We start from the raw sequence: 11,794 nt of genomic DNA on the forward strand, positions 1-11,794 counted from the left end.
TCAGTGAGTTATAATCCATTAATTTCATTATTTGTATTGATTCCCTGTCCAAGATTTGGCAATTGTCCAAGATTGTCCAACTTGAAGGGCCAGTGGGAGTTCCTTCAAGTTGACCCCTGTGTCCTTTAGATACACCTCCATTTGAGGGGGGCGCATTTTCTTACTTTCTGCCACAATATGATGTTTTGGACTTACCATGTACCTGCTCTGCCCCAGCCCCGGAATCAACCATTTCTCCAAGAAGATCTGGTTTCTTTTAATGAGGAATGGTATTTAGAAATAAAGATTTGGTACTAGGTATGTTCATTGCTACTGAAGTGTCATTGCTACTAGACTCTTTTGGCAGACAAGGCTAGGAAAATATATATATTTCCAAGTTTCCAATTCCAGTTCAACCCCACAGGATTCTTTATTGCCTTTCCACATTCTGTATATTTCTTTTCACAGTGAGAACCCAATAATATTAACACTTTATTGATTTGGTCAGTCCTACAATACTTATAACACAGGTTCAGAGCTGTTTCACCCATATCACTATGAAATACAAATCCACTAAGAAGAATTCAAGATATGTTTTTTTCTCCCCTAGACTGAAGCTGTATAGTAAAGCACTGTGCTCAAAAGTTACTTTAAAAAGCTACTTTAAAATTTTAAAAAAGTTACCTGTGTTCATTTTCTTTTTAATCTAGCTATATAATTCATTTGAAATATAATGGGGTTTGTTTTTGTTTGTATTCAATTTTAGATTCCTCCTTCTGTCTTGTAGATTTAATGTAGTTTTTTTTTTTTAATGTGAAGACATCAATATGTTTCCAGAAGTTAAAACTGTACAAAAAGGTGTTTTTAAATTCAAGTAACCACACTCTTTAAATTTAGCATTTGTTCTTTCATAGACTTTCTATTCAGGTTAATTGTCTGTCTATTAAGGCCTTATTGTTCATATCAATTTACATACTCACTTTTTGTCAAATATATTAACATTTTTGTTATGAATATTTTTATCATTCAATCACTTATACATTCAGCAAATATTTTATTGAGTGGCTACTAGGAGTGTCTTAGGTACTGGGAAACTATGATGAACCAACAAAACAAAGTCCTTAGCCTTGTGGAGCAAGCTCAAAGGCCAGAAGTATGAAATAGCAATAAGTTCAATATTAATTGAGAATAAAATAAGAGAGGAAGGGAGTGACAGGAAATAACAGGAAGGTTGTTTCCTTTCCAAGTTGGAAGTTTAGAAGGGCTGATAGGCTGTGCTAAAACTCTGGACTTTATCATAGGTGACAAAGAGCCACTGAATAATTTAAAGGAAGGGAAAGATATAATCAATTTTGTATTTTAGATAGATCACTCTAGTAACACTTGGGATGTTTTTCAGCTAATAAGGTAATAAAATTAAGAGAGTGTGAAGGGAACCATTCTTTCTCTTACCCCATATTGCTGCATCAGTCCAAAAAGTAGAAATTCCTACCCTCATCTCCCACTCAGGAATGTTACTCATTACCCCCATAAAATAATGAGTCATTGCAAATGTATGGCTTAGGTTCCTTTTGGTGCTATCTTTTTGCTATTTTCTCAAAGCAAGCTTTCCAGCTGTTACTGAAGTTTTGATCTCCACTACATTCTTGTGTCTATTTATCAATTGCATCCAAATTCTAAAGGGAGAGGGCTGTCTTTATTTACACCTCAATAATCCAGACTAGCTCTGAAGCTCAGAGGAGAGGTCAGGGATTTCGATAGAGAACTGGGAAGAATAGATTATGAATGTAATGAAGTTACTAAGAGTAAATAAAATTGCTTAAGAAGCGTGTGCTGTGTGAAAAAAGCAGCAGACAAAGAACAGAAGCTTGAGGAACTCCAACATTAGAGTTGGGTGAAAGAAGCCTAATGATGGAGGTGTTTTGGTTTTTTTTTCTATCTAAAACCCTTTCAGAATTCCAAAGTTCCAGATTTTAGAAGATAATGAGCACATACTATACATTACATAACATCCCAGAGAATCTGGAGAAAACATATTTCTGCAGTGAAATGTATGAATAATCATTTTCAGAAGCATGAGGTTACTCTTTAAATTTTGCTCAGATAGTTTGGAGTTGAAAATCATTTCATATACTTTCTGCCACATATTTGAATTTCCATGGTGGTGTTGTGTTATTATATAAACCTTTGTTAATAACACAGAACAGGACAATTGCATGCATTAGAAAAGATGAAATAAGAAGCACTGTAGGAACGAAAACATGTATGCATGTATATACATAGGGGGAAGAGTATGAAACAAACAGCTAAAGATGGTAAAGCGAAGACCTCAAACAAACCAAACTCAGCAAAGGTTGAGGAACCCCTTGGAGATGTTAAGGAGATGTTAACAAGTCCATAGTCTTAAGAAACTGCATGTGAATCTACTTTGGGGCCATTTTACCTTAATGCATGAAATCTTAGAGTGGTTCAGAATAGTTAAGAGGATATTGGAATTAATAAAACTCTTTTGTAATCCCCTAAAACTTAATAGCACAGCTAATATACAAGAGAATCATTTGTTAAAGCACTAAAATTAGAAGTGTAGAATTTACAAATTATAAATGGGGAGAAAAACAATTAAAATTTCTTCAAAAGTATTTTTCTTCCTTGGAGTGAAGAGATAGTATAGATTACAATATAGGATGTTACTTTTATTTAGGTTTCAGATGAGGCAAGAGCCCAAAAAAGAAATGATTTTGGTAATTCATTTCTATAGCTTTCTTTTAGGAATTCATTTATTATTTATCCAAATTGCCTCTACAATTTGTGCTTTGTTCAAGCATCTGGGGTTGGGAGGAAGAAAAAGCATAGTGAAAACCTATTCCCTGACTTTAGGAATTTGTGAGGAAGGGAAAGGACTTTCAAATGATTTCACTATATGATAGAGGTCCTTAGAAGATGATAATTGCTTACATTTGAAGTTCTAAAGTAAAAGAAAGCCTTCTGAAACAATCCCCTTATCCATAACCTTGTCTTACATTTTAGCCAACATATTTATTCTGTATTCATTCTTAGAGGACTAGAATAGAAATACAGATGATAAACTGAGCAGAAAGAAAAACATACAACCTTTCCCCCAATTTTTTATTCCGCCAAATGTGGGGAAAACCATAGATTTTAAGTTTATGTGTATGCTCACTGGAATGAGAAAATTCTTACAGAACCTAAGAGACCATTTGCAGTAGCTGCAGAGACTGCCTCATAGCTTCTGGTGTTCCTGGTGTTTATAGGCACTGAAGTAATTAATTAATCATTAATTAACCTAATGATCTGATGACCTTGAATTTTGATATCAAATATCTAACAGCAAATCTGAAGTCCTTATTGTAATTTGAAAAATAGCTTCCAATGATCAATGTGTGTCTTATTCATACAAGGAGACATCTACTTGAGTCCCTGGGCATATTAACTACATTATTCTCATTACTCATGCCAATATTTCCATTTATAAAAATATCTAGTTCAACATTTTAAAAATTATGGTTTTGAGAGTCAATTCCTTTTATAAATCCAGCAGTTTAAATTTAAGTGTTTCAGAAGTTAGGTTATGTTACATATGTCTAGATCCATCCTAAGATAAATCCAGGACATCTATCATAAAGGACAAGTCCAAACATGTATTTGCTTCACTTAATATATCTGGTCACTTTAAAATATATAGAACTAAAGACTTACCTGAATCAGAACTCAGAAATGTGATAAGATACGGGATGCCGTTATGGTCTCTCACTGTTCTTTGATTGTTTTTGTTTCCCATACATAATACCCGTAGACAGTTCATTACATTTACTAGCACGCTTTCTATGTCTAAGTTCAAAAGATTTATCAGAGCTGGAATTCCATTCTAAAAATAAACAAAAAGATTTAATTGAATTTATTTAAGATGTATGCTATCTTTATTTAGAAACACAAGTCTCTAATCCTTCTTGCTATAAATATCTGCTTATTTAGGAAAGAAAAACTGCCCATAAACAAATGTGTCTACGGATATGGCACATTAAAAGACAGTTATTACAACTTTGAGCATATCTTATGCTTCAATATTAAGGAAAGTATTCTATAAATATATTTTCTGCCTCCCTCCCTCCCTTCCTTCCTTCCTTCCTTCCTTTCTGTGCCGTACCACATGGCATGTGGGATCTTTGTTCCCCGACCAGGGATCGAACCCATGCGCCCTGCATTGGAAGTGCAGAGTCTTAACCACTGGACCACCAGGGAAGTCTCTATAAATATATTTTCAAATAGTCTCCTCTATACCAAAATAATTTGAGGCTGCAAGTTCACTGTAACATTTACGTATCTAAAAGTGAAACAACTAATACCAATTGAATACAGCGCCCATTTGGAAATATTTGCTATTGTATACATTGCACTGGTAATTGGTAATTATATTTATGCAACACAAAATATTATTTTTAAACGTTAATATAGTTTCTTAATTTTAAGTGGAGTAAAGATGGCATTTCTCCCACTAACAGAATTAATGAAAGAATATTAAAGAAGGTAAGAAACAGAAATGTAACGTCATTTTCAATAAAGCTAGGAGACATCAGTAATGTTGAACCATAATAAATGTTTATGAGTAGCCAACAGGGATGCGTGAGATCTCCCATGGCCACTGGCTACAGGAAATACTGGCAGAACACAGTTTTCCAAAGTAAGTGGCTCTACCTTAAGGGGCAGGAAAACATACACATACACACACAACACACACACACACACACACACACACACACACACACACACATACACACACACACTTCCCTGTCTGGAACAATAGGAATGGGTATGGATCTTTCCTGGAACAATTTGTCCTAAAGTTTCAAAAATTAAGGAGGGCAAGGACAAATAAAGAATGATACCAGTAAGAGGTTTGGAACAAGTAGTCTTATTGGTGAGATAAAAAGGAAGAGATAGACTTTTGCATTGTGGAGGAAATAGAATCCACATTATGAGTACTATGCAACAGTCTCTGCTGGCTAAAGAAAAGTGAAGCTGAATGGACCCATGCATACAATCCTGTAGCATATGTCATATTCTTGCTAGCCTAGAACATGGATCTGGGCCCTTTCCCACATGTATTTCCTGCAAATAGCTAGACCAGAAAGAACTTATCTAATTCAAAGTGAGTAATGTTCAAAAAGGAAGTAGAACAGGATCTGTCCAAATATATTGTAAGAGAAAAAATAGGAAAAACTTATGACAGATAAAGAATGCTTTAAGAAAAATATGCCACAAAGTAGATGAAAAACTTTAACTGAAAATGGTATATTGTTATCAATGAAAAAAATTAATTAGGCAATTACCTCTATAAAACAAGGGTGCACAGGAGAGACATCAGTGCTTAGGGAAGATTTTTTTGAGACAGGGAGAGGTGAAACAAGAGCTGGAAAAGCTCAGGAAAGATGTGGAAAAATATAAAAGCCAAACTGTAATCTACACAAAAATAAACAAGGCCAGAAAACATAGCAAGAGACAAGGAAGATAGGATTGAGGGGGAAAAAATGAAATAAAACAGTGAGCGGGAAAGGACTAGAGAGAAAATGATAGCTGTATAAAACTGGAAAAGGTGATGTAATACACAAATAATTGGTATTCCCAAAGAGAAGTGTAGTTAAGATTTAATTAATTAATTAAAGTTAATTCAGTGATCAATAAATTCAACAGTCAACTTTTGACTTTCATCTTACAACAGCCTTTGACACTACTGATAGTTTTCTCTTCTTTGAACATGTTCCCCGTTTGGCTGATAGGACAACAGATTCCTCAGGTTTCCACCTACCTCGGTGGCCATTCCTTCTTAGTCTCCTTTGAGGTCCCTCCAGATCTTTCAGCTTTCCCACAGTTCCTGGTGACTCAACTCCCAGAAAAATAATACAGAATATGACTACTTCTCACCATTTCCACTATTACCACCCTGGTTCAAGACACCACTGTCTGTCACCTGGATTACCAAAATAGCTTCTTAATTAGTCTTGCTGCATCCACCCTTGCCCACCTGTTTCAACACAGAAGGTAGAGTGATATAAATCTCTTCATGGAACTTCCCAGAACAAAATTATTCAATGGCTTAACATACTCAGAGAAAAAGCCAGGGTGTCTAACAATTATCCACATGGCCCTACATGATGTGGTCCACCATTACCCAGCTAAGGTGTCTCCTATTTCTCTTTCTTCAGCTACTTTTGCTTACTTGCTATTCCTTGAATATGCCAGGCACACTCTCACTTCATTTACTTTGCATTTGTTTCCTCTGCCTCGAATGCTCTTCCCAACAGAAAAACATGGCACACTTCCTCATCTATTTTAGGTTTGTACTCAAATGCCAACTTCTCTTTTTAAATTTATTTTATCGAAGTATAGTTGATTTACAATGTTTTGTTAATTTCTGCTGTATAGCACAGTGATTCAGTTACACACACACACATATACATTCTTTTTTCGTAGTCTTTTCCATTATAGTTTATCACATGATATTGAATATAGTTCCCTGTGCTATACAGTAGGACCTTGTTATTTATCCATCCTATATATAATAGTTTACATCTGCTAATCCCAACCTCCCAATCCATCCCTCCCCCACCCCTCTCCCTCTTTCAAATGCCAGCTTCTTAGTGAAGTATTTTTTGCCAAGCTCCCCCCTTCCCTTTCCCTGCTTTATTTTCCTCCTTAACATCTCTTCTCATCAAATATACTATATTTGGTTTATTTTCTTTATTGTCTTGTTACCCCCAACTGGAATAAAAACTCCATGAAGGCTGGGATTTTGTCTGTTTTGTTCACTGCTATAACCCTAACATCTAGAAGTGTATTTCCATATAATAAACTCTCAAAAAGTACTTGTTTATGAATTTACTCAAAGAATAATACAGAAAAAATATTTAAAGACATGAATTCAAGAAAACATTTTGAAAATAAAAGAAGATGAATGTACATGTTGAAAAGTCACACCAAGCCCCAGGACAAATAGGTAACTAACACTGATGTGTAAGTCCTGGAATTTAAAGATAAAGAAAAAAAGAGGAAGAAAACACTGCTCATACAGTAGAAGATTTTTAGAAAACCAAAAATAATAACAAAATATGCCAAAACTAAGATTAAACATCACATCAATAAATGTTAATGAGCTATATTCAATAAAAAGTGAATGACAAAGCAAACCCAAATATACTGCATACAAGGGACACACTTATCCTAACTCTGGGTGATCAGAACCACTGGAGAGGTCTAAAGTGAGGTCTAAATGAATAAGAATAACTGACTAACTCTAGTTGTGGGCCTGGGGGGAGGGGAAAATTTCTAATATATTTTCCAAATGATTGATAACAAGACAACCAGCAAGAAGTAAAATGACTCCAAAAAGTTAAAAAGAAAATGATAAGCAAAGCCAAATTAAACATGAGAGCACAAAAGAACACAAAGATCACAAATCTAATTTTGGACAACACAGAATTTGGGGCAAAAGTATTGCACTTGACAAAAAGGGTATATTTTATAATGCTAAATGACTCAGTCCATAATGAAGAAGCGTCACCTGACAAAAACTATAAAAATAACCTTATTTATAAATATCTTTAAAAGATCTTACCTAAAATATTAATAGACATAATAAGGTGGGTTTTATTTGAAAAACTACAGCATGGCAAAGATTGCTTGGTGTTCACAAAAAAAAAAATTTTTTTTTTTCTTCTAATTCTTTCTAGTACACAAATAGACTACATTTACCAGCCAGAATAGAAATAGCCAAGATGGTAGTATTTCTTTTAATATCTTCTCATAAACAATTAGAAGCAACCACAACCCCCAGAGCTAAATAAGCAGTTGACCTGTCTTCCATGTTGTCCCAGGTGATAGTTTTACCAGATAATTTTGTTGAGAAACAGTTTTCCCTTGGTCTTTTGCACTCCTACCAGTATTGGGAGTGTATCAAGATTGTAACAGCTCTTTTACCTGGGCCATTTTTCAGGATTTTTATGTAGCTATCTTTTTTTTTTTTTTTTTTTACTGAGAAATAAATCTTCATTTGTTTTTAGCATTGATATTTGGGAGATATTACCACAACATCATCTAGGCTATCCTAGCTGATACCACCTCTTTATGTAACATAAACTCCTCCCCAGACCTTGCCAAACTGGAGCTAGCAAGATTTTATGTGTCACTTCCTTGAATTACTGTTTGCTTCATTTGCCTGTGGTTTTTCTCATTATATGCCATTACCCCATGATGTGGGCCCTAGAAGTGGTACATGTGCAAGTACAACTTTTACTCATATCCTAATGCTGTTTATCACTTACTGGATCTTGGCTCATCCTGCTATCATTCTTGAAAGGTGTGGTAACGTCTACCGCCAGACAAAGAATAGGCTTGCTTACTGGTTGCTACCAAAGTGATAGGTTTCTTAAGCTCAGCGTTCCTCAGATTTGACACAAACCCAATGTGCAGGTATGATCTACCTGGGCCCACTCTGTTGCCTTGTGAGACTTCAGGACAGGGAAAACAGACAACACTTTGTTGTGCTTGCTCTTGTACTATCTTGCTCTTGTTTAATTTTGGCACTCATGGGATTGTGGCAGGTTTTCTCTTTGCCATCCTCATTAAGATTGGAGCTCTTCCCTGAGAGTTTATGAGGGCCACTGCATAATGAAATGGGTATGTATCTTTCTAGCTTCTATATGAGAGAATTAGTCAGTCAAAATGATGTTCTATGAAAAGAGCTTACATATTTGGCAATAACATCCTTGTTTTCAAGTTGAGCAATATCATATAGAATGACAGCACACCGAGAGTGTAGTTCGGGTTCATCAGAAACCAGTAGGTTGATCAAAGCTGGAATAGCTCCTGCTTCTACTAGAGCATGCACTATCTTTGCACGGGTTGAGATATTACTCAATAACCCAACTGTTTTGCACTGTAATTTTATTTTGGAACCTTTTAATAGATTGATTAAGGCAGGAATGGTGCCTGCAATGAAAAGATCAAGAAAAAGCATGAATTGTTTGTAACTATTTGTAGTCAATTTATCATGGTAAGATTTAAATAATGTTTATGGGCATTGCCATACAAACAGCAAATAATTCTATAAAATATTTATAAAATTATCATTTGAAACTACACAAATGTACTTTTCTTTCTTTTCTATAGTGTAGGCGGCTCTCATTGTTTACACATTTGATTTTCACATAGCACACAATCATACATTTCATATTGGTGATACTAAGTCACCTCTGAAACATTGAATTTTGACTTAAGATCATTGATATATAAATGATTTGAGCTACCATATGGTAGAGTTCAGTTTTGGTTACTGCATCAACTTTGTGTGGCAGTTGTTTGTATAATTATTTGAGCATTTTATTATGTTTTACCCATGTTGTATACAATCAACGGAAAAATGAAAAGTGCTGAATCTAGTATAAAGCAGTCTTAGCCTCATTAATTACAGTTTGTTCAAAGATGGAAATCACTGGGCGTGGAAAAAATAGAATATATGGCTTCAGTTGGATGCTTGTTACTTTAGTTCAATGTGAAGGAAAAACATTAAAGAGCACACATGACCTGCTGGAAATATCATGGGTATAATTAGGGATGTATATATGTATTTAGCTACCTTAAATGAAACCTCCATCATGATTTATTTATCTGTGGTTCACTTTTTTTGGACAAAGAGCTTTTTGTACATGTTTTTAGGGGACTACCTACAATACATTTTTCATTCATTCAACAAATATTTATGAAGCATCTCTTTTGTGTCCAATATTCACATTAGAGTAATGGCTACCATAATGGATAGTGTAGATAGAATATTTCCATCATTTCAGAAAGTTATAATGGGAAGTGCTATTCTCAAAACAATCCTGTGAGGTAGTAACTATTTTATTGATGAGGAAATTAGGCATAGAGAGAGTAAGCAATTAGCCTAAGTTCTAAATGTAGAGCTAGTTACAAACCCAGGCCTGACACTGCAACTGCTATTTTTACAAATAAAGTGTACCAGTACAGAATAGGGATAATTTTTAAGTGAAAGTAAACATAAGGATAGTATGATGAAGTAATTTAATATAATTTTTAAGTTCGCAAACTTTTAGAGAAATGATATTTATATAGTTTTTTGATCCTGTGCAGCTTCCACTTGGAATATAAAATATAAGGTTTACAGGTAAAGGAAATGATCTTAGAAAAATAGAAAGTTAAAATCAACTAAAAAGTTTTCTCCATAATTAAAAATACATTTTAAAGTGATTGACTGAATAAATCTCTACATAAAATAGCATAAGCAAAAGATAGTTAATAGAGTTTACATCACCTGCATCCAAAATACATTTCCAGTATTCATCATTTGCTAAGCAGATTACTTCTAAAGACATGACAGCCATCATCCTTCGTTTATAGCTTTCACACTGCAACATTTCTGGTAAGTTTCCAACAGAAAAATACACATTGTAATTTCTTAAGAGGTAATGGAATGATTGATTCTGTTTCTGTACAGGCCAAGTGAAGCCATGAGTTGAGGTCATCAACATCACCACCAACTGCATTCATTAAATTCCCCTCTCTGCATGTGAGGTGCTTAAACGGATTGAACACCCATGTTCTTTGAAGTTTATAATCTACATAATTAGTATTAAAAAACTCTGAAATTTTTTATCTTTGGTCTGAATGACTTAGATTGGCTGGCCACATGGTTCAAATTCACTTGGAAAATAGTATACCTCTCTCTTGCCTGATATCAGTTGTTGAATAAAATTTGAGTATGGGTTTTCAAGGACAGCAAAGTAAACTACATTACTGTCAATAAAATTTTAATATCCATTAAAGCTTTATACATTTCCTGAGTATGAAGAAGATACTTTTAAAAAATCTTGAATGAACTTATACTCCAGACAGGAAATAATACAAATATACATGATTCTAAACAATATCTCTGGTTCAAGCAAAACCACATAGAAATATCTTTGCTCACCTCTTTTTACCCAGCCCCTATAACAACAAATCTGGTCCTGACTCGTACATAGCTGGTTCACTCCATGGTACTCTCTTTTAAAATTCAGCTTCCACTCCAAGAGCTAATCCCGGGGAGTTCTAATAAACTCTAATTCTTCTTTTACTCATAGTGGAAATGGGTAGTGTGAGGAGAAAGAGCTATTATAGGGCACGAAGCAAAGAAGCAGTGGCCAGACGCTCATGGTTACGGTTGTGTTCATGTCATTATCAGGACTTCCCAACAATCGCTGTAGGAAGGAGTGGCTGTCAAGAATTTTTTGTGCCATTAGGCTATTACTGTTAGGGGCCAGAAGGTCCTACCACTTTATTTCAAACGTGTTAGCCTTTATCAAAAGCAGCAGGATAGTCTTCGTAGTTACCTCTCAAAAGACCAAGATATAATGATATATATGCATACAAATAAACACTGAAAAACTCCATCCAGTATCTCTTGGGCTGATATACTTGGAATGTGTTCCCAGCACCCAGTAAATTCCAAAATCAGGTATTGAGCCAGTTTTGAAACTAGTTACTCAGACTTTGTGCATCAGTAGGTTGAAAATCTTAAATATTTATTCATCTTATCCCATCCTAAAACGAGTTGTTGGGAGAAATGTCAGTTCTCATTCTCTAATTTGTTTAATTTTTCCTTTAGTTTTATTAAAGTAATATATGCTCATGATTCAGAGTTAAATGTTACTAAAAGCCTACAGCAAAATATAACGGTTCTTTACCCCACCCTCTCCACTTTTCTGAATTTCTCTCTCCAGATAGTGCCACTTTGGACTCTTTC

General features: G+C 34.7%; 1 protein-coding gene across 1 annotated transcript in view; it reads right to left on the bottom strand.

Moving 5' to 3' along the window:
- ANKAR (ankyrin and armadillo repeat containing) overlaps positions 1-11,794 on the bottom strand; it is a 73,751-nt gene that overhangs the window by 34,965 nt on the left and 26,992 nt on the right. Inside the window, exons 9-11 of the mRNA XM_007464978.1 lie at positions 10,325-10,429; positions 8,741-8,982; positions 3,697-3,865 (exon numbers count right to left, since the gene is read on the bottom strand). Coding sequence (XP_007465040.1) covers positions 3,697-3,865; positions 8,741-8,982; positions 10,325-10,429 — 516 coding nt within the window. The remainder of the gene's footprint in view (positions 1-3,696; positions 3,866-8,740; positions 8,983-10,324; positions 10,430-11,794) is intronic.

Source organism: Lipotes vexillifer, unplaced genomic scaffold (genome assembly GCF_000442215.2).
Source record: "Lipotes vexillifer unplaced genomic scaffold, Lipotes_vexillifer_v1.1 scaffold903, whole genome shotgun sequence".
NCBI lineage: Eukaryota > Metazoa > Chordata > Mammalia > Artiodactyla > Lipotidae > Lipotes > Lipotes vexillifer.